The sequence below is a fragment of the Rana temporaria genome, chromosome 6 (assembly GCF_905171775.1).
Source record: "Rana temporaria chromosome 6, aRanTem1.1, whole genome shotgun sequence".
In the NCBI taxonomy this organism is placed as follows: domain Eukaryota; kingdom Metazoa; phylum Chordata; class Amphibia; order Anura; family Ranidae; genus Rana; species Rana temporaria.
In genome coordinates this window covers 200039969-200067428 of record NC_053494.1, presented here as the reverse complement: position 1 = coordinate 200067428, position 27460 = coordinate 200039969, and the positions used below count along the sequence as shown (strand labels likewise).

Genomic DNA, 27460 nt, shown 5'->3' with positions numbered 1-27460 from the left:
CCCCAAAAGTGAAGGACTACATGAACCCACCATGAACCCCTCAGAGCTGAAGATGTGACACCCCCCAACCAGTAAAGAACTACAGGTCCCAGGATGAACCAGTGAAATCTATAGGGGTCACAAAAAAGTATAACAAAATTATCTTTTTTTAGGAAGGGGGGGGGGTGTCCCTGAATGGCAGTTTGGAAATGTGGTCGCCCTACCTATAGCATGTCTGTTGTCTCTGGCCATCTCCTGTAGCATGTCTGTTGTCTCCAACCATCTCCTGTAGCATGTCTGTTGTCTCTGGCCATCTCCAGTATCATGTCTGTTGTCCTTGACCATCTCCTGTAGCACGTCTGTTGTCTCTGACCAGTTCCTGTGTTTACAATGCAGCAGGGCAGCTACTCAGGACGGGAGCCAGAAGCCAGTGAAGATCACTGTAGTGGTGGTGCCTATTACAGTGATTTCCAGTTTCTGGTGGGATCCCACAGGTATGGAACTTACTTATTTACATTGGTCCAAGCTGGATCAACACAACTACGTAAATACCGTTGTACCTGGAATTTCAACTGTAACATGTTAAAGCATTTATGAATTTTTGAGTGATTGGATTTAGCTCTACGTTAGGCCTTTTTGTTTCAATTGTACTATGGTGGCCAACATCATAGCCTCCATATCTTTGTATAGAAAGAAACAGCTTCTTACACCACAAGCAGATCACTGGGGGAATAGTTGTTTATCTTTATCATTGTAGTTATTTCTCCAAATTGACTTTTACCTGGAAAAGGCCGGTGACAACATATTCTTTCTTGCCATTCTCAGGGGAGAAGACACAAGGACTGATGGGGGTGTCGGAGCTTATAGTCTGTACCTCGGTGCTGGGTGTACTTTTCTCTCTCCTCGCCGCTCAGCCGCTGCTCATCATTGGATTTTCTGGCCCACTTCTTGTGTTTGAAGAGGCGTTTTTTAAGGTGTGAATAAACATATTCCACAAGTAAAGCCATTTTTTTTAGAATCTCAAGATGGGAGCCTTGTCAGACCATTCTGGAAAGCAGACTGAAAGAAGAGCTAGAGTATGAGAGAAGGTCCAAAAGTTTGGTGACCTTGGCAGTAAAAATATGTTTATTCAAGACTTCTCCATATCATCAATATCAAGCTGAAATAAGGTTGTAGACAACACATTTCTTCATAACTAACTTCTGAAAACAATGTTTTTTTTTGCCTATGGCAGTGGTGGTCCAACGACTAAACCTTGCTTTACCGCTTGGTTTTAGGCCCCATTTTAAAGAGTCAAGCCAGTGACAAGAATTGTAAATTGTGCTCGATGTCAGTATATAAAGCCTTGCAGAACTTTCTTGTGAAGTCTACGTGAGTTGCTTTCTATTCTGGCTTCTTCCATTCCTTGGTTTATCTTGGACACCATATTCTCTTGTTGGAAAGTGTAGCAAATATACATACAGTAGAACCATGGATTACGAGCATAATCCGTTCCAGGAGAATTCTCGTAATCCAAAGCACTTTGTTCTGCATTTACCGTATTTTCCGGTGTATAAGACAAACTTTTACACCGGAATTACACAGCCAAAAACCAGGGGTCGTCTTATACGCCGGGTGAAGCAGCTGCTCAATCGATATCAGCCCGCCGGGTGCTCTGTAAGGCTGTATGTATTCTGTATATGCGCCGCTCAGCCAATCCCGGTGGGCGATGCACTCTGTTGATGACTAGAGTCTGCTAAGCTTGCTCAGATTGGAGTAATAACCTCTGCCAATCCGAGCAGGCTACATTATGTAGCCTGCTCGGATTGGCAGAGGTTGTTACTCCAATCCGAGCAGGCTTAGCATGCTCTGCTCAAGATTGGCTGAGCGGTGCATATACAGACTACATACAGCCTTACAGAGCACCGGCGGGCTGCGGCCTCTTTGTTTAATTAAAACGCATTACTACCGCACAAGGGGGTCCTCTAATACGGTGAGTAGACCACAAAACTACAGTTTTCAGCAGAATATTAGGGGGTCATCTTATATACCGAGTCGTCTTATACGCCGGCAAACACAGTACTCCAATGGCATGCAATACCACATGTGGCCAGAGGTGGGGGGCACCGGAGAGTCTCGGAAACACTCAGAAACGCCCGGGGACAGCTCGGCTGACCTCGGAAACTCTTGGAAAGGCTTGGAAACACCCGCGAACTGAGTATTTCTGATCGGCTCTGCTCGGCTCTGCTCAGCTAAGACGCCCCACACCTCAGGCCAAATGCTGTACTGCACACTCCATTAGCTTGAATTATGCTCGTTTTGCGAGACAACACTCTCAAACCTAGTCAGAATTTTTAAAATGCTTGGTAACGGCGTTACTCGTAAACCAAGGTTCCACTGTATTTCAGAGTGCTTTTTGCTCAAACTCTCTACAATGTGATTGTTTTTCACTCTTTAGCTGGCACCAGCACCCCACCTTCTCCATGACAGCCGAATCAAACTGTCTATAAACAGGATTTGTCTAACATTGTACATGCTACAGTAGTAACTACAAATGAAACTAGGAAAAACGAAATGAATCAAACATTTGGACCCTCCTTCCTACATATTGCTAATAATAGTCACATTCAGCTGGACTGGTTGTGTAATGTTGAAGTCATTTTGTAGCTTATCCAAGTCACTTCTTCACACCAAAGGGTGGTTCCACAACTTCCACATTTGCCATCTTGTTCTTGGACAATCAACATCTGCTTTGACACATTCCATGGTGCTTAGATAGAACTGGAGAAGTGGCTTGGAGAAGCTACAAAGCATTTTAAACATTATAAAACAAGTCCAGTTGAATGTGGCCAACTACTACCAGCTATACCATGAATTGGATTAGTGAGAACCTACACAGACCTTTGTATATATCATATCAGAGGTTTCAATATTTAGCTTGCTGCATTATAAGTAACAATCTGTTAAGAATAAAGCTAGACTAGGGACTAGGGATGGACCAAAATCCACAGAAAAGTCCGATGGAAGTCCGATCGTGTGTATGAGGCTGAAGAAGGAGGATCAAGTGATACAAAAGGTATAGTAATAAGGATGGGGATGAGCTGATGGAGAAAATAAATGTCCAGTTGTTAGGTGGGGGCACAATAGGCTTCTCTGAAGAGAAGGGTTTTCAGGGATCTTCTTAAAGCAACAGAGTAGGAGATAGTCAGACAGATTACGGTAGGAAGTTACATAGGATGGGAGAGGCTTGGGAAAAGTCCTGGAGGCGAGCATAGGAGGAGGTGACAAGAGAACGGTTAGGTTGGTATTTTGAGATCAGGCTAGTGATGTAGCAGGGGCCGAGTTGTGGATGGCTTTGTAAGGTTTTTTTTTTTTTTGTATTTTGAATTAAATTTGTTGGGTGAGAGGAAGCCAGTAGAGTGATTGGCAGAGAGGAGTAACAAACACTGAACGGTTGGTAAGGTCTGGCAGCAACATTCACAATGGACTGAAGATGAGGCCTATATAAAGGTAATCCAATGAGGAGGGAGTTGCTGTAGTCAAGGTAAGAGATGACCAGGGAGTGAATTAGCTTAGTGGTGTCAATGGTTAGGAAGGGGCGTAGATAGTAGAATTAATATTATTCAAAACCTCCAAACAGGCCTCCAAACCACTTACCCATCTGGAGTCCCAAGTAAAAAAAACAATATTGGTGTTAGAATTATTTTTATGCATGTTGTATGATCTTAGCAGTTGGGTAAACCCCAGGCCTCCATTTAGATGTATAACCTGTACTCTCTCTGCCAGTTCTGCCAGGCGCAGGACATCGAGTACCTGACTGGAAGGGTCTGGATCGGCTTCTGGCTGGTGCTGTTTGTCCTGGTTATGGTGGCCGCAGAGGGGAGCTTCTTGGTGCGTTACATCTCACCCTTCACCCAGGAGATCTTCGCCTTCCTCATCTCCCTCATCTTCATCAACGAGACCTTCTACAAGCTCTATAGAGTAAGTATTCAGTATTTTTTTTTTTTATCTAGGAAAAATGTAAATGTCCCATTTACTCGCCTACACTCAACATTACTCAGGTCTTTACGCAAGGTTTTTGGTCCTTTGCACACGGGTGCCACAAGTTGTTGAGTAAATGGTAAATTATGACGCCCGTGTGCAAGGGGTCTAAGGTCAAGCAGCTGACAGGCAGCAAAAGTCAAACTTGAGATGACCTCTGAACCCAACATTCTTTCTGAAGTGTCACGCACTGGCAAAGCAACTAAAGCTTTAATAAGGGGATATAGGGATCTTTAATAAGCAAGACCGTACTGTAAAGCCCTGTACACACGATCGGTTTGTCCGATGAAAACAGACCGATGGACTGTTTTCATCGGACAAACCGATCGTGTGTGGGCCCCATCGGTTTGTTTTCCATTGGTGAAAAAAATAGAACATGTTTTAAATTTTTCCTAGGTATAAAAAAAACGATAGAAAAAAACGATCGTCTGTGTGGAAGTCCATCGGTCAAAAATCCACGCATGCTCAGAATCAAGTCGACGCATGCTCGGAAGCATTGAACTTCATTTTTCTCAGCACGTCGTAGTGTTTTATGTCACCGCGTTTGGACACGGTCAGATTTTTGACCGATGGTGTGTAGACAAGACTGATGAAAGTCAGCTTCATCGGATATCCGACTAAAAAATCCATCGGATTAGACTCCATCCGATATCCGATCGTGTGTACGAGGCTTTATAGTAATTAAAGTAGAAGGCTAAATAAAAATGTTTTTTTTACGTTTCGGTTAAATTGGGGAATGGGCATCATAATGGGTATAATTTAGAAGATTTCCCCAGACTTTCACTTGTGGTTACTGGTGCCACCTGTTCCAGGAAGCAAGAACAGAGGTCCCCAGGAGGAACCCATATGGCCAGGGCAGTCTTATCCATTGGGCACACCTGGGCACAGCTCAGGGGCCCAAGGTGCCCCATCAGGACGGGCAGGGCCGATCCTAGGTGGGTGCACCGTGCCTTGGCGCTGTAAGTTGCCGCAGAGAAGGGGCGCCAAGCCACTGAAGCTGTGGATCGCCACTTGACTGCACTGGTTGCTAGAATTGCCAGCCGCCTGGCGCCTAGCAACCAGTGATAACAGTGGCCGCCCCAGCATTCAGAGCGTGCCGCAGCTGCCCCAGCATTCATAGCGCGCCGCCTACGTGGCTGGAAAACTAGATCAGCTCCACCCACCTCTGCCATCTTCAGACTCAGACAGCATAGCATGCCGCAGGTCACCATCTTTATTGTTGGGGCCCCAATGCATTTCTTTGCCATGGGGCCCATGACGCTATTAAGATGACACTTCATACGGCACCCTTTTTTAGGGGAGTGGATAAGGAAAAGGGTAGGTATTGCTGCGTTTGGGGAAATTCCTTTACACTTCCTTTCCCTGTGACTACTGGGATTTAAGCGGTAGTAAACCACAGTTAATAATACTTGATTAAATAATACTCTAATGCTGCGTACACATGGTCAGAATTTCCAACAAGAAAAGTTTGATGTGAGCTTTTGGTCGGAAATTCCGACCGTGTGTAGGCCCCGTCTGACTTTTTCTGTTGGGATTTCCGACAGCAAAAATTTGAGAGCTGGTTCTCAAATTTTCCGATTTAAAAAAGTTCTTGTCGGACATTCCGATCGTCTGTATGCAATTCGGACGCGCAAAAAAAAAACACGCATGCTTGGAATCAATTAGACGCATGCTCTGAATCATTGAACTTAATTTTTCTCGGCTCGTTGTAGTGTTGTACGTCACTGCGTTCTTGACAGTCTGAATTTTGTGTGACCGTGTGTATGCAACACAAGTTTGAGCCAACAATCCACGGTTTTCTTGTCGGAATTTCCGATCGTGTGTACGCGTCATAAGATTAGTTTTAAAATTTCCTCCAGTTAGTTTGCGGTCAAGTCCCAGTGTTCTTGATTTTGGTTTCATAGTGAAAATACTGCCCCCCTGAACCCTATTCACCTCCTTGATTTATTGTGGCTTGACTTCCTGGTTCTCTACTGCACATGCGCGAGTCGCGCTGCACGCTCTCACTGATCCCTGCTGTCTTCTGGGACCTGTGTGTCTCCCAGAAGACAGCGGGGGGGGGGGACGACAGAGGAGGGGCCAGACATGGTGTAGATATCCGTGGATACTGCGGCTATCTATGCCCTGAAAGTGGGAGAAAATACCTGTATTAGACTGATTTAACTACTTGCCGACCGCCCACCGCCGTTATACGTCATCACTTTGAAGATGGATATCTCGGTAACAGCAGCAGCTGCTGCCACAACCGAGATATTCATCTCTTCAGTGGGCGGTCCTGTACACGATAACGGCGGTCTCCACGGCGGATTCGCCGCAAGATCGCCGTTATCGGTGGCGGGAGAGGGCCCCCCCCTCCCGCCGCTCTCCCGCGCCCTCCCCCGCTTACCGTAGCCGTCGTTAGCGGCGGAGGAGATCGGGACCGTTCGGCAGCTGTGTGGGGTTGCGAGTGAAGGAAAAATCTCCTTCACCCGTCCCCATAGCTCTGCTGGGCGGAAGTGACGTCAAAACGTCAGTCCCGCCCAGCGTCTTAAAGCAACATTTTTTTTTTTTGTCATTTGAAAAAATGACATTTTCACACTTTTTATTTTTTTTGCATTTAAGCCTAAATATGAGATCTGAGGTCTTTTTGACCCCAGATCTCATATTTAAGAGGACCTGTCATGTTTTTTTCTATTACAAGGGATGTTTACATTCCTTGTAATAGGAATAAAAGTGATAATTTTTTTATTTTTTTATTTCAGTGTTAAAAATTGTAAAATAAATAAAAATAAATCCGAAAACCCCAAAATTTTTTTTTTAAAGCACCCCGTCGAGCTCGCGCGTAGAAGCGAACGTATACGCGGATATGAAAACGGTGTTCAAACCACACAAGTGAGGTATCGCCGCGATCGTTAGAGCGAGAGCAATAATTCTAGCCCTAGACCTACTCTGTAACTCAAAAAATGCAACCTGTAGAATTTTTTAAACGTCGCCTATCGAGATTTTTAAGGGTAAAAGTTTGACACCATGCCACGAGCGGGCGCAATTTTTAAGCGTGACATGTTGGGTATCATTTTACTTGGCTTAACATTATCTTTCACAATATATAAAAAAATTGGGCCAAATTTATTGTTGTCTTATTTTTTTATTTAAAAAAGTGATTTTTTTCCAAAAAAAGTGCGCTTGTAAGACCGCTGCGCAAATACGGTGTGACAAAAAGTATTGCAATGACTGCCATTATATTCTCTAGGGTGTTAGAATATATATATATATAATGTTTGGGGGTTTTAAGTAATTTTCTAGCAAAAAAAAATGTTTTAGTCTCGTAAACACCGAATCTGAAAAACAGGCCCGGAGCTTAAGTGGTTAAACTACCACTGTAATATATAATAAATGATAGAGCAACCTGTAGCAGTTAGCGGTATCATAGCATCTTGTTAATAAATATAGGAGGCATTTGATATTTTAGACACATATTTCTGCAGGAAAGGACAGGAAATTTTCATGTTTAGAGTTGACTGTGTTGCTCTAGGTGTTTGCAGACCACCCATTGCTCAGGACGTACCCTTCTGGTGGGTCTGGAGGTCGAGCTGCCCCGGGTCCCCGGATGCAACCGAACACCGCTTTACTCTCCCTTATTCTGATGTCAGGAACTTTCCTCATCGCCTTTTTCTTGCGCAAGTTCAAAAACAGCCGGTTCCTTGGAGGAAAGGTGAGACGGAGGGTTGGTGACAGCGCGGTATACAGGTCCTCTTTATATCCCAGCTGTTACATGGTCTCGCTCTCTCTATTTTTCTTTGCTCAGGCTCGACGAGTAATTGGAGATTTCGGGATTCCGATATCTATCCTAGTTATGGTCTTAATTGATTACACAATAACGGACACCTACACGCAGGTATGTTCTTTACAATTCTTTAGAGCCCATTTACAAATTTGTGGTGAATTAATATGCGTTATATCGCGCATTAAAGGGGTTGTATAGGTTTGATTTTTTTTTTAAATAACAAACATGGTATACTTACCTTCACTGTGCAGTTCGTTTTGCACAGAGTGGCCCCGATCCTCGTCTTCTGGGGTCCCACGGCGGTTGTCTTGGCTCCTCCCCGCTAAAGCAAACCCCCTCTGGGAACTCTTTGCCAAGGGGGTTAGCTTGCGAGCGTGCTCCCGTGTCATACAGTGGGCGTCCATAGACGCCAAGTGTATGACTCTGTCCCGCGTCATTGCATGTGATTGACAGCAGCGGGAGCCAATGGCTACGCTGCTATCAATCTATCCAATCAACAGACAAATTCCATAGAGAAGAGGACACCGGGGGACGCGCACAGCAGGTGAACGGACTCAGGTAAGTAAAACGGGGGGCCCATGACAGCGAGGTGTTTTTTCACCCTAATTTATAGAATCATAGGCGTGTGCACAGGGTGTTCCAGATGTGCCCAGGCACACCCTAATCACCCTTTACAGCACAGATTCACCTTAATGCCCTGGCTCCCTCCTTCCCCCTGCAGTGCTAACAGCTTCCCTCCTCTCCAGCCAACTGTTGCTGCAATAATGTTTTAGGATGAGTGGAGGAAGGGGCTGGTCAATATGTAATTGATCATCCCCTTCCCTTTCTGAATGAACATAATGAGCATAGGTGTGCGCAGCCTATGGCATTTGGGTGTGCACCCCAAAGCACAAACACACACTACTGATCACTCACGATGTTCATTCAGAAAGGGAAGGGGTTGGTAAATTTATATATTTACTGGTCCCTTACCCCACTCATCTTAAAACATCCTGCAACAGGTGGTAGGAGAGGAGGGAAGCCAGCAGTGCTTCGGGGGGGAGGAGGGGGAGCCAGGCAGGTAGGGGAAATCTGTTCTGCACAGGATGATTAGGGTGTGCCCGGGCACACCTGGCACACCCTGTGCGCGCGCCTATGATAATGAGTGATCAGTAGTGTGTGTGTGTGAGCTTTGGGGTGCACACCCCAATGCAATAGACTGCGCACACCTTAGCATAGAATGCATTAAGGTGAAAAAACACGAACCTTTACAACCCCTTTAAGGCAGACCATTGCAATGAATGGGCTGCCAATGCACTTTAACCTGGCAAAAATTGCGCATGCACCATTTTTGCCAACACAACACATTAACAAACAAAATGAATGCCCTCGCAATGCAGCAATGCATGTTACATCTTGCAGTATAGTTGCCACGTGTAAATGGGCCTAAAGAGAGTCTTCATTTGTTTGGCCAAGAGAAAAAAAAAACGTTGTTCCCAATTTGTTTTTGTTTTTTGGATTTTTTTGCTAATTCTGATGTGTTGTGGGCTATACATGAAAAAAAGCAATTTTCCCTGCATGCACTTCTTCTCTAATGAGGTTTCTATGAGCTGGGCTGTGCACAAGGGGCAGTTAAAGTTGACTTTATCACGATTACAGCAGCCATTCAGCTCTACGCATGTGGCGTATTTATGAAAACTGGTGACCACCTACACCCGACAACTAAATTTAGGTTTGCGTTTAGAGAAGGAATGTTAAACCTCAATTGGTTGCTGAGGGTAACGCCGATGTATTTGCTGCTCTTTTTTGTGTGGAAAGCAAAAAAAAAAACAATTTCCATCCTCTTGTTGTAGAAGTTGAATGTTCCTTCAGGCCTGTCCGTCACGTCTCCTGGAAAACGTGGGTGGTTTATTCATCCTATGGGGACATCTGGTCCGTTTCCACTCTGGATGATGTTTGCATCAGCTATCCCGGCTCTCCTGGTGTTCATTCTCATCTTCATGGAGACTCAGATCACTACGTGAGTAGGATGATACTGAAGATTTAGATACTCCACAGACCTGGGTTCACTTTTCTTAACCACTTAAGACCCGGACCAAAATGCAGCTAAAGGACCTTGCCCCTTTTTGCGATTCGGCACTGCGTCGCTTTAACTGACAATTGCGCGGTCGTGCGACGTGGCTCCCAAACAAAATTGGCGTCTTTTTTTCCCCACAAATAGAGCTTTCTTTTGGTGGTATTTGATCACCTCTGCGGTTTTTATTTTTTGCGCTATAAACAAAAATAGAGCGACAATTTTGAAAAAAATTCTATATTTTTTACTTTTTGCTATAATAAATATCCCCCAAAAATATATATAAAAAAAATGTTTCCTCAGTTTAGGCCGATATGTATTCTTCTACATATTTTTGGTAAAAAAAAAAGGCAAAAAGCGTTTATCGGTTGGTTTGCGCAAAATTTATAGCGTTTACAAAATAGGGGATAGTTTTATTGCATTTTTATAAAAAAAAAAAAATTTTACTACTACTTTTTTCGTGACTGCGACATTATGGCCGACACTTCGGACAATTTTAAGTGGTTAAAGCTGAACTCCAGGATAATCAAATATTGTCTAAATACAAGAGTCATGTGTATTCTTCTTGAATCTTGGTGAGCTTTGTATATTCCTTCCATATCTGTGCAGGAGTCCAACTTTACCTTCTTGTAATAAAGACCACTCACTGCGGCTCTCTCTCCTTGGTCTTGTCTCCGCCTCTTCCTGTAGTTTTCTGCAGGCAGCCTGTAGTGGGTGGGGCCTGCTGGGTCCCTCCCTTAGCCCTGCTCTCTCTACAGGCTATATACAGCACAGTCACTTCCAGGATACTTATTGGCCTAGATTCAAGAAGCAATTGCGTCTGCGTAACCATAGTTACGCAGCGCAATTGCTTACTTGCGCCGGCGTTACGAATGCTCCTGATTCAGGAACCTCGTTACGCCGACGGCAGCCTAAGATATGACTAGCATAAGGCTCTTATGCCAGTCATATCGTAGGCTGCATTCTTACGTTGGCCGCTAGGGGGCGTTCCCATTGTGGTCAGTGTATAGTATGCAAATTGCATACTAACGTCGATTCACAACGTTACGCGAGCCCTGCGTACGCAGTTTACGTCGTTTACGTCCGTCGGGTTTCGCGTAAGGCTGCTCCTTCTATTAGCAGGGGCAGCCAATGTTACGTATACCCGTCTTTCCTGCGTCGCAAAGTTTAAATTTTACGTCGTTTGCGTAAGTGAATCGTGAATGGCGCTGGACGCCATTTACGTTCACTTTGAAGCAAATGACGTCCTTGCGACGTCATTTGCCGCAATGCACGTCGGGAAAGTTTCCCGACGGAGCATGCGCCCTACGCTCGGCGCGGGAACGCGCCTAATTTAAATGATTTCCGCCCCCTACGGGATCATTTAAATTGCGCGCACTTACGCCGGGGATTTTGCCGGAGCGCCCACGCAATTTACGGAGCTACTGCTCCGTGAATCCAGGGTAGCGCAGATAATTTGCGGGGGCGCAGGGCAAAAACGGTGCCCTGCGCCTCCGTAAAAACTGCGCAAAGCTACCTGAATCTACCCCATTGTGTTTGCAAAGGCATTTGGTCCACACAAAGTGGATTTATATCCTTTGTGGCTCTTGAGGGATATAATTTAAAGTGTTATTAAACCTTATTTTTTTCTAATTAAAATAACATATGTGTTATACTTACCTGCTCTCTTCCTCTTCTTCTGGGTTCCCCCGACGGTGTTCTGTCGAAAAAGCCAACTCGTCGAAATCTCCAATTACGTCTATGACTCTCCAGCAGCAGATTTCAATGACTTGGCTCTACTGCCCATGCCTGGGCGTGCACCCAACAGAATAACAGGAACATCACTGCAAATCCGGAAATTCAAAAATTCGTACATTCAAAAATCTAAATTCTAAAATTCAAAAATCCTAAATCCGGAAATTCAAAATAATAACTTACTAACTAATAATAACTAACTAATAAATTATACGTATTGGAATTTCTTTTCAATTTTGACTGTCAAGCCTCGTACACACGATAGGTTAACCAGAGGACAACGGTCTGAAGGACCGTTGTCATAAATAAATATAAATAAATAAATAAATATAAATAATTATATTGTGATTGTGCAGACAGAGCCTCGAAACTGGTTTACCTTTCAACAGCCTCCGGTGTTCTGCCGAATAAGTTCCTCCGGCGGATAAGGACCCCCCTGTACTGCGCAGGCGCGGCTTGCCGTCTAGAGCTGCCTCCATCTCAGCTCTACATGTTCGGCTATTTTCGGAGGCTCAGTTCAGGTCCATACTGCGCAAGTGCCGCGCTGCGCCTGCGGAGTACGGGGGGGGGGGGTCCTTATCTGCCACGGGAACTTTTTCGGCAGGACACCGGGGAACTTTTTCGGCAGGACACGTGGTCAGAGTCAGACAGTCAATAGCTCAGGGCGGGTGCTACCTATTTAGGTCATGTGTATGGAAAAGGACCCAAGGGGAGGCGGGGGCCCCGAGTACATTGAGGGGGCACTACATAGCTTGCGTAGCAATCGTATAGGGCGGAAGGGCCCTGGGAACGGCACACAGAGAGCGTGCCGTGACTCAGTGGACGGGAAGCGCATGCGCTGGAGAAATAATCAAAGAAAAAAGTAAGGAGACTTTAACAGGCAGGGGCCCATGGGCTTGAGCCCAGTCAAGCCCAATGATAAGTTTGGCCCTGGATGAAGCTGACTGAAGGTCCGTCGCACCTACACACCATAGGTTAAATAACCGATCGTGTCAGAACGGGGTGACGTAAAACACAACGACGTGCTGAAAAAAACGAAGTTCAATGCTTCCAAGCATGCGTCGACTTGATTCTGAGCATGCGTGGATTTTTAACCGATGGTTGTGCCTACTAACGATCGGTTTTGACCTATCGGTTAGGAATCCATCGGTTAATTTTAAAGCAAGTTGGCTTTTTTTTAACCTATGGTTAAATAACCTATGGGGCCCACACACGATCGGTTTTGACCGATGAAAACGGTCCATCAGACCGTTGTCCTCTGGTTAACCTATCGTGTGTACGAGGCCTTAGTGAACATAACGAATACGAATGTATCCAAAGTTATGAATTATCCGAAATAACGAATGTCGCATCTGAACAAATGGTACAGAACAAATTAATAATAATAAAACATTTTTATTATTATTTTTATATATTATTATTAATTCATTACGTTCCATTCGTTTAGATACGGCATTCGTTATTTTGGAAATATTGTAACTTCTGATAATTCGTATTCGTTACGTTCACTAACAGCCAAATTTTAAAGGAAATTCCAATACCTCTAATTTAATGGTTAGTAATAGTTATTATTAGTTATTATTTCAGATTTTCAAATTTCCGTTCTTCTTTTGAATTTTCGTTTATTTTCAGATTTTTCTAATTCTCAAATTTCGTAAATTTGAAAACTCGAAAATGCTGAGTTTTAGAATATTCGAATTTCCGAGTATTCGGAAAAATTCAGTAAAAAGGGTTTTCGTTAATTTGGATATTTCCAAATGTGTCGAAATTTGTTATAAAACTAATTTGGTACCAAACAAATTGCACATGTCTAATAACGATGGTGTTATTAGTATGGTACCCACTACTACTGCTGCTAATCTATATATATAAAACTCAACGTGTGTGTGTATGTATGTTCCAGCATCACGTCCAAACGGCTAAAGATATTAACATGAAACTTGGCACACATGTTACTTATATGTCAGCAACAAACATAGGATAGGTGGTTTAACCCTTACCCACCCCCATTTGCCATGGTCGGGGTTTTTCTTTAAAGTCCCATTCAACTCTATGGGAAATACATGTTACTTCATAACTTCCAAACGGCTGTAGATATTTCGATAACACTTGGTCACATGTTACTTATATGTCCACTTAAACTATAGGATAGTTAATTTATCCCTTAACTACCCCCATTTGTGAGGGTCGGGGTTTTTGTTTAAAGTCCCATGCAAATCAATGGGAAATGTATGTTCCCACATAACTTCTGTACGCCTGGAGATATTTCAATAATACCTGGTACACATATTACTTATATGCCAAATAAAAAATATATGACAGTTAAATTAACCCTTACCTACACCCTTATATAAAAGATGGGTATATTTATATTACTATGATTTTCCTCCCCAAAAGGTTAAGATAGGAAGACCGGGCAACGCCGGGTATTCAGCTAGTCATAATTAAAATAACAATGGAATCGGTTCCACACAAGCTGAAATGTTCTATGAATTCTAATTCTAGCCCCACTAATATTATTTCCGTCCTGCTACCACTTCTAATGTTAATAATTATGATACTTGTTCATTTTCTTGATTCTATTGCAGCCTGATTGTCAGTCGGAAGGAAAGGTGCCTACAGAAAGGCAGCGGCTTTCACTTGGATTTGCTCCTCATTGGCACTCTGGGTGGGCTCTGCGCCCTTTTTGGACTTCCTTGGCTGACGGCGACCACGGTGCGCTCCGTCACTCATGTCAACGCCTTAACCCTGATGAGTAAAACAGCGCCGGGAGAGAGACCGCGAATCTCAGAGGTTAAAGAGCAAAGGGTGACCGGAGTGCTGATCTCCATTCTCGTGGGTGAGGGCACAGTGCATGCAGGGCCGTCTTTAATGTTGATTAGACCCTGGGCAAACAAATTCTTGGGGCCCCCCAATGCAATTTTGCTCTCCACCTGCTCTGAGACATACAATAAATATCAGCTAGACTTTACTGTATCAGATCAGGCAGTGATTGCGATTGGTTGTCAGAGGTTACAGCATATCATTTCCCGCTTACTGACTGGTTTCTAGAGGTTACAGCACACATTACGGCTCACTGATTAGTCGCTAGAGGTTACAGCACATGATTTCTGCTTGTTGATTGGTTGCTAGAGTCTACTGTATAGTAATACTGGCATGGAAGGGGTTAACCAGTAGGGGGGCAAGGAAGGGGTTAAGTGTGTCCTAGGGAGTAATTCTAACTGTGTGGGGGCTGGGCTACCTGTGACATAACACTGATCATGGTTACAGGGAGCAGAAGATCAGTGTCCTGTCATAAGGCAAAACAGGGAGATGCCTTGTTTACACAGGCATCCCCCCCCCTCATTCTACAGCTCAGTGACACGATCACGGGACACCAGCAGACATCGAGAGCTCCCGCTCGGGGGTCCACGACCGTAAGACATGCCACACATCGGCGACTGGGGGCGATGTCAGCAGCGGGAGGGGTGAAAACAGGGCCCGGATGATGTCATTGGCAACCGATGCAGAATCGTGAACGGTTGCATTAGCTGTGTCAGTTTCATTACTGGACACTTTATTGTCCCAGAATGAAGGTGCCCGGGACAGACCTGCTAAATGCAGGACTGTCCCGGGCAAATCCTAGAAACGTGGTCACCCTACCCAGAGCACCTCATTGTTTAATACCTATCTGCAAAATAGGTTTTATTAATAATCTTCAAGTGAAATGAATATTAATAACAACAGAAAAGAAAGCAGTTAAATATGTAGTGTCTGCTAACACAAGGGGTTAGTGTTGAAGTGGCCCATTATATTGCTGGCCAGTGGAAAATCGCCCCCTTGTATTGGTGGTCAGTGTAGGCAGGAGATCAATTAGCCACATCTAGGGGAACCCCTAGTACCTTTAGGAGGAACCCTGGAGTTCCACAGAACCCAAGTTTACAATGATATGCAACAACAACAGTCAACTCAAACATTTTTTTTTTTTTTTTTTTAAGATGCCACAATGAAAATACTTTTCGTTGATGTCTATTGTTTTGCACCAGTTTTTTTAAACTGAGTGTATTATGTAATGTCACCTATAGATGTCACTGTTGCATAGTTTTGTTGTATAGTTTTAGCCTATGACTAGAGCTCTTCATGTATGCCATGGCAATGGAAACAGTGACATCTAGAGGCTATAACAGAGAAGGGGGCTTTAATATTAGTGGTAGCTTATCATTAATTCAAAACTGACAGCCATGGCACCATCTCCAATCTCTCCTGTCCCTTGAGGCAAAACTGGCACTGTGTGCATCGATTTTTTTTTTACCAGCACATGTTGTTTTATGTCACTTATGTGCCATTGCTGCTTTATGTGCTTTTATTGACCTTTATATGAGCACATTGATGTATGTTTTATGAGCAGCATTTGATATTTATTAGTTCTGATGAGTAATTCTATCAATACCATGCACTCGGCCTCAGTGACAAACTTGGACGGTTAGGTACTTAAAGGTATAGGTCAGTCAACACGGAAAAATTATGTTGTGAAATAAATCAGCCAACCTGCTCTAGGAGGCAGAGAATACGAGCAAATAATAGAACGCGCAATTACCTCTGAGAGTGAAAGTGCACGTTGTTTATAAACGGCCATTCCAGACTGGTTCTGTTTAAAGTGATTGTAAAGTTAAAACATTAAAAGAAAAAAAACATGTCTATACTTCAAGGCAAGCTGTACATATGGGAGTCCGCTGAATTTTTTTCAGGGGGGGGGGGGGGGGGGCGCTTCCGCAGCGGCAATACGCATTTAACCCTTTCTTCAAACGCTAGCAGGGGTTAAAAGCACCCTGCTATCGGCCAAATAGCGCAGCTAAAATGATGGTAAAGCGGCTCTTTACCCATAACGCAGCCAGCTGGCAGTGTGAAACAGCTCTTGAGATAATTCAGCTTCACTCCATGCCCATATGAATATAGCCTAGAGAATGTACTGACCCCCCTTCAGCACAGATGGACCCCCCTTCAGCACAGACCCCCCCCTTCAGCACAGACCCCTCCATTCAGCACAGCCCCCCCATTAAGCACAGACCCCCCACTTCAGCACAGATGGACCTCCATTCAGCACAACCCCCCCCCGCTTCAGCACAGACGGACCCCCCCAATCCCATTCAGTACCTCAGATCATCCATCAGCACGGCATGGGCACAGCAGGTTCCCCTGTGTACACATAAACACTGGAGGGGGAGGTGGCTTCACTCTGCTCGCTGTGTCTGTGTGACATCCAGCCCGGGACTGCTCAGACAGCCCACAGCCGCGGGACTCTTCAACATCTTCTCGATTTTCCAGGGGGGGTCAATTACCCCCCCTTGCCCTATGGAGTGGACGCCCATGGCTGTACATTTGCAGTGTTAGACCTATGGCACTGCTGCCTTTGACTGTTGTGAGATGTGGAATTTGGTGGCGGTGCCACTATTGTTCTGCTTAGGCTTCTCTTTGCTGGAGCCTCTGACATGAGGAAGTAAAACTCTGCCTCTACCTAGATGGTCGCCTCCATGCAGAGACCGGTGTAGAACAAGGCATGGCATGGTAGGTCAGTAATGGAGAAAGATCAGCTGCTGGGAGACCACAGGCATTCCTGGTGACTAGTCCTTTGCCCTCTGCCTGGCTTTTTTGGGCATAGCTTCTAGAGTTCAGTTCCTCTTTACCTACTGGGTTGAGGACAGTGCCTCCTGTCCTGATAATGCCCCACTTTACCTAGGTATAACCACCCATCTACATTCTCTTACTGCCTTCCTACTTGGAACCCTTGCTTTAAGGTAAAGGGGAGCACGTGGCCCAAACACTCTAGGGGCAGCATCCACCTGGGTATGTTCCAACACCATCCAACATGGTGGAATCCTGGGGAAGGGAAGCTACAAGGGAGGAAATTGTGAGTATTACTTGCTGGTGTTGTAGCTATCAGGAGTCACTCTGCCCTCAATGGGCTTCAAGCCCAGCTGAAAAATCTAAGGAGCAGAAAATTAGTCAGGTGAACAGTGGCTGCATCCAATCGAATGCAGCTGCTTTTTGGGTACTCTGACAGCCAACGCCACGGCTGTCAGACTACAATACCCCAGCTACTAGGGGATTCATCAGTGGCGGCTAGTGGTATATTTTCAGGGGGGGGACAAACAATTCACCCAAGACCAGCCCCCCCCTGTCAGGTCACCCACCCCCCCTGGTCGGTCACCAGCCCCCACACTTACCCCATCTAGGTTGCGGGCAGCACTTCCTCCGGGCGATGGGCAGTGGCCTCCCTACGTCTCTGCCTTGGCATCATGGCGGCTTCCACCGTACGCCTCCTCCCTTCTCCTACTAGGGTTAAATAGGATTGCTTCTCCTCTCGGTCAATCTGGTGACAGGTCTCAGGACCTGTTTCCGGATTGGCCGGGAGGAGAATCAGGAAGACAATAGCGAATATTAATTCGCTATTGTCACAGGGTGGGCAAGTGCTCTGCACCTTGAGCCTACTCTTTTTTGGAGCCAATTGCCTCTGGCTCTAATCACGTGCTTAAAAAAATATATATATATTGGAATCCATGCGTCCGGCACCCCTCATGTAGATTAGGGGGCTGGTTGCATGAATAGGGGGGGGGGGCGCACCTAAGAGACAGATCGCCACTGGGTTTCGTCCATCTGCACCATATTGTGTGGATTGAGGAATGTTAGATCTAATAGTGCATGGCTAGCTATAGGGTTCAGGTTAAGGGCAGCTTGTAAGTGTTTTTGTAGGTCATGTATTAGGATAAAGACGAGGGTAAAGTGTTAGAGTCACTGTAAGTGTTATGCCGCGTACATACGATCGTTTTTCGGCATGAAAAAAAACGTTTTTTTTCAGCATGTCCAAAAAACGATGTTTTTCCAACTTCATCATTAAAAACGACGTTGCCCACACACCATCGTTTTTGAAAAATGAAGAACAAAGCGCGGTGACGTACAACACGTACGACGGCACTCTAAAGGGGAAGTTCTATTCGCCTTTGGGCTGCTTTAGCTGATTCCGTGTTAGTAAAAGACGATTTGCGCTTTCCTGTCTGTTACAGCGTGATGAATGTGCTTACTCTATTACGAGCGGTAGTTTTACCTGAACGAGCGCTCCCGTCTCATAACTTGCTTCTGGGCATGCGCGGGTTTAAAACGTCGTTTTTGCCCACACACGATCATTTTTTACAACCCAAAAAACAAATTTTTTTAAAACGACATTAAAAAATGCAGCATGTTCAAATTTTTTTTTTGGGTCGTTTTTCAAAAGCCGAAAAACGATGTGAAGCCCACACACAATCATTTTAAATGACAGTTTTTTTTTCATGCTGAAAAACGGCCTTTGAGTCAGTTTTCAGATACATTTTTCCACGTGTTTGGTGCTAAAATTCAACATATTGTTATTAGGATGATATTGTAATTTATTATGCAAATATTTTGTATCGTCGTTCTTTAAAAAGTATGTTATCTGTCCTCCTGCAGGGCTCTCCATAGTAATGGGGGAAATGTTGCGTCAGATCCCGCTGGCAGTTCTATTTGGGATCTTCCTGTATATGGGGGTGACATCCCTCACTGGGATCCAACTGTTCGAGAGACTTCTGCTGATCCTCATGCACCCCAAGCATCACCCGGAGCACCCCTACGTGGTGAAGGTGAGTGTACACGCCATACTATCACCAATATATTATTAGATACATTGAGAGAAATTTACCAATGTACAAAAAAATTGTGGCGCTAAAATATAATTAAAAAATAATAATAATAGAACACTGAAAGTCTATATCAACACTGAGTGACAGTGTAATCGGATGCAAGTCCATGTAGTTGTGAAAACGTTGACAGATGAATAAACCATGTGCAGTAAATGATTGCAAAACACCACAGTGATTCACGGTAAATTAATCATGTGAAAACAACCACCACCAAAAGGGGAGGCTTACCAGATGTATTGAACCCAAATAAGCGTACGCTCAAAGGGTCAATACAATCGGTAGGATACCCTGAAGACATCACTTAAACCAGGACAGGGGGAAGTAGCAGCGACTTGGAGGTGACTCTCAAAGGATCAGACCATATCCAAAGTGCGTAAAGGAAACGAAAGGCACATAGTGTGATACCGTAACAACTTTTAAAATTTAATGACGGTTATAAACACTTAGGCCCCATACACACGAGAGAATTTATCCGCGGATACGGTCCAGCGGACCGTTTCCACGGATAAATCCTCTCAAAGATTTCCACAGATTTCTATGCGATGGAGTGTACTCACCATCGCATTGAAATCCGCGCGGAAATCCTCTGGCGATGACGTGTCACGCCGTCGCCGCGATTATGACGCGGCGACGGGCGAGACGCTGTCATATAAGGAATTCCACGCACGCGTCAAATCATTACGACGCGTGCGGGGAATCCCTTCGGACGGATGGATCCGGTGAGTCTGTACAGACCAGCGGATCCATCCGTTGGGATGGACTTCAGCAGATGGATTTGTTGTGCATGTCGGCAAATATCCGATCTGCTGGAATCCATCCCAGGGGAGATTTATCCGCGGAAAAAGATCCGCTGGCGTGTACACACCATAGGATCTATCCGCTGAAACCCATTTGCTGGGATTTATCTGCGGATGGATTCTATGGTGTGTACGGGGCCTTACAGTTTCGATGAATAAAAAGGACATCAATATAAAAAAGCGCATGGCAGCAGCAGAGTCCCGATGCATTTCGCAATAGTTTGTATCATCCACCCCAGATGATGCAAACTATTGCGAAATGCGTCGGGTCTCTGCTGCTGCCATGTGATTGTTTGTGGCTGCTTATTACCACGATAGTGCAGATTTAATTTTGTTTTTAGAGAAATTTACCAAAACTGGAGCAGACAGAACCTGGGGCATCTGTACACGGTGACCAATAAAAGCTCTTCGCTTTAATTTTCCACGTTTAAAGAGGTTGTAAAGGTAATTTTTTCCCCCCCTAATCAGCTTCCTTTTCCTTAGTGCAGTCCTCCTTCACTTACCTCATCCTTCCATTTTGCTTTTAAATGTCCATATTTCTTCTGAGAAATCCTCACTTCCTGTTCTTCTGTCTGTAACTCCACACAGTAATGCAAGGCTTTCTCCTTGGTGTGGAGAAAGCCTCTTGAGGGGGGAGGGGGAGAGCAGGCAAGTCAGAACACTCTCTACTTTGCAGATAGAGAAAAGGAGCTGTGTGTTAGTGGGCGTCCTGACTCTCCTGCTCGCCCCCTCCCCCCTCAAGAAGCTTTCTCCACACCAGGGAGAAAGCCTTGCATTACTGTGTGGAGAACTTGCAGAACTTTTGTTGTCGGAAAAATTGAGAACCATCTCTCAAACATTTGTTGTTGGAAATTCCGACAGCAAATGTCCGATGGAGCCTACACACGGTCGGATTTTCCGACAACAAGCTCACATCGAACATTTGTTGTCGGAAATTCCAATCGTGTGTATGTGGCATTAGGGTTAACCATGAACTATGACCATAGAATTATTGCTCTCACGCCAGCGTACACAATTTTGGGTACCATTGTTTTTTTGTGATTCCAAGAGCGTACGTCATTTTAAGACGTGACATTTATGGGGCACTATTCCTCTCAGTGACACCAATGATGACGGGCAATTCTTCCCACTGATACCAACAATCAGGCACTATGCTTTCCACTGACACCAAAGACGGGGCACTATTCCTCTCACTGACACCATTTTCTTCTCCCACTGGTCACAGTCTGGCCCCCCTAAAGTCTGGTCACAGTCTGGCCCCCCTAAAGTCTGGTCACAGTCTGGCCCCCCTAAAGTCTGGTCACAGTTTGGCCCCCCTAAAGTCTGTACACAGTCTGACCCCCCTAAAGTCTGGTCACAGTCTGGCCCCCCTAAAGTCTGCTCACAGTCTGGCCCCCCTAAAGTCTGCTCACAGTCTGACCCCCCTAAAGTCTGGTCACAGTCTGGCCCCCCTAAAGTCTGGTCACAGTCTGGCCCCCCTAAAGTCTGGTCACAGTTTGGCCCCCCTAAAGTCTGCTCACAGTCTGACCCCCCTAAAGTCTGGTCACAGTCTGGCCCCCCTAAAGTCTGGTCACAGTCTGACCCCCCTGAAGTCTGGTCACAATCTGGCCCCCCTAAAGTCTGGTCACAGTCTGGCCCTTTGTTTCCAAAGTATGGAGCCCCTTGCCCTAATGAAATGCCTAGTACACACGATTGTTTTTCCCATCTGGAAAACTGCTGTGTTTTCCTTTGGCCGGGAAAACCGGACGGGAAAACTGCGGTTTAAAAAATTAGAACATGTTCTCTGATTTCTCGCCGTGAATCGCGGCGTTTTTCCCCCCGCAGTTTTCCTATGGGAAACACTGCGAGGGAGCATACACACGGCCGGTTTTCCTGACCAAAGTTCTCCTGGCAGTTTTCCTGTCAGGAAAACCGGCCGTGTGTACAGGGGAAAAGGGACCGAGCCGGTTCCCGGTTTTCCTGGCGATCTTTTGACCGTCAGGAAAACCGATCGTGTGTACTAGGCATAAGAAAAAAAGGGTTTGTAAAGGAAATTTTTTTTTTTTATCTTAATGGCTTCCTTTACCTTAATGCAGTGCTGTTTTCATGTCCTCATTGTTCGTTTTTGCTCTCAAGTTGCTGTAATCCTTCTCTGATCTCCACACTTCCTGGTTGTCTGTTTCCTGATGACCACAGTACTGGGAGCTTTCTCTCTGTGGTCACTAATCAAGGAGGTGTGATTACTGTGTGTCTAAAACCCCCACAGCACCAATCAGTTTCGTTTTCCAAACCATCACTGCCCTGTATTGGCTCTGTGGCTCTGTACAGCAGAGAGGCAGGAAACAACATGCAAAAACGAAACTAGAAACTACAGGCACATTATATGATTGATTTTTATCTATTTTTAATCATTTTTAAAAGGAATCAGTTAACTATTATGTCTCTATACCCAGTAAACAGTCATTTCAGCAAAAAAAATGTTTTCCTTTACAACTCCTTTAAGGTGGGATTTGCACTTTACATAGTATGGCTTTGTAATCTTTCCACTCCTCTACACCTGGTCATATCCTTGTCCTGTCCCTCTAGGTGTGCACATGGAGGATGCATCTGTTCACCTGCGTCCAGCTCTCTTGTATTGTGCTGCTCTGGGTGGTGAAATCGTCTCCGGCTTCGCTGGCCTTCCCGTTCCTCCTCATCCTCACCGTTCCGCTCAGACGGTTCATCCTGCCCAAGTTTTTCCACGAGAGAGAACTGAAAGCTGTAAGTTATACTTCATACATTTTACATTGAAATTGTAATATTTTCCAAATGTTCACTCTCTTTTATAAATGTCTTGTTCCCATCTTGTGTACCTTACAGCGCATGCGTGCATTTTTGTGTTTTGGGACGTTTTGAAAGGGCTGTCCACATTTTATAATTGTTAATGAATGTTTAAAAAAATGTATTCTCAAAAATAACCACTGGCCAGATTAATGTTATGCTGCGTACACACGATCATTTTTTGTGTTCTAAAAAATTACATTTTTCAGGCTCTAGAAAAAATGCCTTTTTTTTTAACCCGATCATTAAAACGGCCTTGCCTACACACGATCGTACAACACGTACGACGGCACTATAAAGGGGAAGTTCCATGCGGATGACGCCACCCTTGGGGCTGCTTTTGCTGATTTTGTGTTACTAAAAGACGATTTGCGCTTTTCTGTCTGTTACAGCGTGATGAATGCGCTTACTCCGTTATGAATGGTAGTTTTACCAGAACAAGCGCTCCCGTCTCATAACTTGCTTCGGAGCATGTGCGGGTTTTTTACGTCGTTAAATACTTAAGACCCGGACCAAAATGCAGGTAAAGGACCCGGCAAGGTTTTGCGATTCGGCACTGCGTCGCTTTAACAGACAATTGCGCGGTCGTGCGACGTGGCTCCCAAACAAAATCGGCGTCCTTTGTTTCCCACAAATAGAGCTTTCTTTTGGTGGTATTTGATCACCTCTGCGGTTTTTATTTTTTGCGCTATAAACAAAAATAGAGCGACAATTTTGAAAAAAATTCAATATTTTTTTACTTTTTGCTATAATAAATATCCCCCAAAAATATATAAAAAAACATTGTTTTTCCTCAGTTTAGGCCGATACGTATTCTTCTACATATTTTTGGTAAAAAATATCGCAATAAGCGTTTATCGATTGGTTTGCGCAAAATTTATAGCGTTTACAAAATAGGGGATAGTTTTATTGCATTTTTATAAAAATAATTATTTTTTACTACTTACGGCGGCGATCAGCGACTTTTTTTGTGACTGCGACATTATGGCGGACACTTCGGACAATTTTGACACATTTTTGCGACCATTGTCATTTTCACAGCAAAAAATGCATTTAAAATGAATTGTTTACTGTGAAAATTACAATTGCAATTTGGGAGTTAACCACAAGGGGACGCTGATGGGGTTATGTGTGACCTGAAGTGTGTTTACAACTGTAGGGGGGTGTGGCTGTAGGTGTGACGTCATTGATTGTGTCCCCCTATAAAAGGGATCACACGATCGATGACGCCGCCACAGTGAAGAACGGGGAAGCTTTGTTTACACACGGCTCTCCCCGTTCTTCAGCTCCGGGGACCGATCGCGGGACTCCAGCGGCGATCGGGTCCGTGGGTCCCGCGGTCCCAGTCACGGAGCTTCGGACCGGGTCGCGGGCTGGACAATAGCACAGGACGTACCTATACGTGCTTGTGCCCAGCCGTGCCATTCTGCCGACGTAAATGTGCAGGAGGCGGTCCTTAAGTGGTTACTTACCTGCTCTGTGTAGTGGTGTTTGCACAGAGCAGCCCCGATCCTCCTCATCTCAGGTCCCTCGCCGGAGCTCCTGGCTCCTCCCCCTAACCGATTGCCCCCACAGGAAACAGCTTGCAATGGCTGACATCCAAGCAGGCATGCTTCCAAGCCACTGCTCTGCGTGTCCATTCACACACAGAGCCAAGGCTCAGCCCTGCCCCCTCACTCCTCATTGGCTCAGTGGCTGTGATTGCCAATGACTCCCACTGCTGTCTCAGCCAATAAGGAGGCAGGGTCCCTGGAGAGCTGAGGCACTTGTGCACATCGCTGGATTGAGATGGGGCTCAGGTAAGTATTGGGGGGAACAGAATGCATGAAGGTAAAAAACCTTGAGCTTTTAGAACCACTTGAATCACTTTAACTCTCAACATGAACTAGAATCAGATTTTAGCGGGGTGACACTTTAACTGGCAATCTTATTGCTCATATCTGCTTGGTCTTTTTAGTTGGATGCTGAAGATGTTGAACCAAACTTTGATGAAGACGGCCAGGATGAATACAATGAGCTTCATATGCCTGTGTGATCCTTCTCCACTGTGCCAAAATCAGTATGGATCCTTTCACCAGAACTCCTCCGTATGGATCCATCCTTTCTCCAGAACTCCTCCGTATGGATCCATCCTTTCTCCAGAACTCCTCCGTATGGATCCATCCTTTCTCCAGAACTCCTCCGTATTGATCTTTTCTCCAGAACTCCTCCGTATGGATCCTTTCTCCAGAACTCCTCCGTATGGATCCTTTCTCCAGAACTCCTCCGTATGGATCCTTTCTCCAGAACTCCTCCGTATGGATCCTTTCTCCAGAACTCCTCCGTATGGATCCTTTCACCAGAACCCCTCTTTGCAGTGTCTGGTTTTAGTTCTGCTGAGGCCCACAACTGATTAAGCCCAAACCTGTTTTGACCTCACGCGTGCATTATTTCATATTCTGATCCCAGAACCCACAATCACATGACGTTGGGTTCCATGCTTAAAGACGCATTAAAAAAATATATATTTTGCAGTTCTGTCCCCTATGGTGCAAAGTGCACAAAGTAACTTTGTCCTATGTTTCTAAGCCCTTTCTAACCCGCTACAATAACAGTTATGAAGGACATGACTGGTCCATAAGTGGAGCTTGTCTCGGACCTTCAACATCAGCTATAAATGAGACGGCTGGTCCTTAAGTGTAGCTTGTCTCAACTCTTGAACAACAGCTATGAAGGAGACGGCTGGTCCATAAGTGTAGCTTGTCTCGGCTCTTCAACATCAGCTATAAAGGAGACGGCTGGTCCATAAGTGTAGCTTGTCTCGGCTCTTCAACATCAGCTATGAAGGAGATGGCAGCTACATAAGTGTAGCTTGTCTGGGCTCTTCAACAACAGCTATGAAGGAGACGGCTGATTCATAAGTTCAGCTTTTCTGGGCTCTGAGCACTTTACTGAGACAAGCAATACAAGAGGAATGCAGTGAGAGGTGGGACTTATTAGCCTCTGTATTCCTCTTGCTGCCCTTTCTAACCCTAGTTATTAGATTTGATCTGCTCTCCTCCCGCTGTGGCCGCTACAACAACAGTTATGAAGGAGACGGCAGGTCCATAAGTGTAGCTTGTCTCAACTCTTCAACAACAGCTATAAATGAGACGGATGGTCCTTAAGTGTAGCTTGTCTCAACTCTTCAACAACAGTTATGAAGGAGACGGCTGGTCCATAAGTGTAGCTTGTCTCAACTCTTCAACAACAGCTATAAATGAGACGGATGGTCCTTAAGTGTAGCTTGTCTCAACTCTTCAACAACAGCTATGAAGGAGACGGCTGGTCCATAAGTGTAGCTTGTCTCGGCCCTTCAACATCAGCTATGAAGGAGACAGCTGGTCCATAATTTAGCTTGTCTCGGCTCTTAAACAACAGCTATGAAGGAGACAGTAGCTACATAAGTGTAGCTTTGTCTGGGCTCTTCAACAACAGCTATGAAGGAGACGGCTGATTCATAAGTTCCGCCTTTCTGGGCTCTGAGCACTTTACTGAGACACGCAATACAAGAGGAATGCAGTGAGAGGTGGGACTTATTAGCCTCTGTATTCCTCCTGCTGCTGCTTGTCTCTGGAAACTGTTCATAGCTGAGGAAAGCTACACTTATGAATCAGCCGTCTGCTTCAAAGCTGTTGTCAGATCAACCTTGGCAGGAGGGGAAGGGGTGGTTGGAACCTCCCCCCTAGGATCGGGCATCATAACTAGGGTTAGAAAGTGCTTAGAAATATGGAGCAAAGTACTCCATGTATTTTGTTCCATAGGGGACAGAATTGGAAAATAAAAATTATAAATGATATAAAATTATATATTTTTCTTAAAAAAAAAAAAACTATGGAATTATGAAAGCGAATAAGCCAAATATTTATTAAATATAAAACTAAACACTGTTCTTGTTACAAAGTATTTTTTTTACAACTGAACTACAGGCAAAAAGCTACATACAGATGCAATACATTCATGGGAGCCGTTTTATATGTCCAGTTCTGAGATGTGCGTATCTATAATCTGCCATTAGTCAGATCAGGTGACATAAGAAGCAATAACAGCATAGCCCTGTTTGGCAAGACAGGAGACCTGATTTTTCTCTGCTGCAGTTCACTAACATTTACAGGTCTTATCCCTCCCCCATCCTGTGATTGGACAGTAAAAGGAGACTAATGATCTCTCCTCCTGTCAGCATTCCCCTTGTTAGCATATGACCACTAAACACAACTGATTTGCTTCTTTTCACTTTTCTGGTTTGATTCCTGCTATACAGGGGTTTCAAGTGACTGATAACGTCAAAAGCACTGCTTGCATTAAAAAAAAAATATTTTATGGTATATTAAACACTTATGTACCACTGTACATTTTTGAATGGTGAAGTGGTGCCGTTTATATGCGACACTGCAGAAATCACCCTTGGTCAACCAGTTCCCCCATAAATGGTTGTGATCTTAGCCATCATTGGGCGGCTCAGTTCATAGACACCGTAAACAGAGCCGATCCGAGAAATAATTAATTGTAATAAGAATTTATTTAACATTAAATGTATGTAAACCGAAAATGTTTTATTTATTTTTTGATGTCACAATGTAGAGTATAGGATTTCCTATCATCTGTG

At 44.8% G+C, this 27460-nt stretch overlaps 1 protein-coding gene across 1 annotated transcript in view; it reads left to right on the top strand.

Moving 5' to 3' along the window:
* LOC120944151 (anion exchange protein 3-like) overlaps window positions 1-25382 on the top strand; it is a 66241-nt gene extending 40859 nt beyond the window's left edge. The window contains exons 10-18 of the mRNA XM_040358064.1: window positions 805-953; window positions 3745-3939; window positions 7511-7690; window positions 7784-7873; window positions 9595-9761; window positions 14138-14388; window positions 19011-19180; window positions 22603-22776; window positions 24794-25382. Of these exons, the coding sequence (XP_040213998.1) occupies window positions 805-953; window positions 3745-3939; window positions 7511-7690; window positions 7784-7873; window positions 9595-9761; window positions 14138-14388; window positions 19011-19180; window positions 22603-22776; window positions 24794-24871 (1454 nt within the window). The 3' untranslated portion in view covers window positions 24872-25382. The remainder of the gene's footprint in view (window positions 1-804; window positions 954-3744; window positions 3940-7510; window positions 7691-7783; window positions 7874-9594; window positions 9762-14137; window positions 14389-19010; window positions 19181-22602; window positions 22777-24793) is intronic.
* The last annotated feature ends 2078 nt before the right edge of the window (window positions 25383-27460 follow it).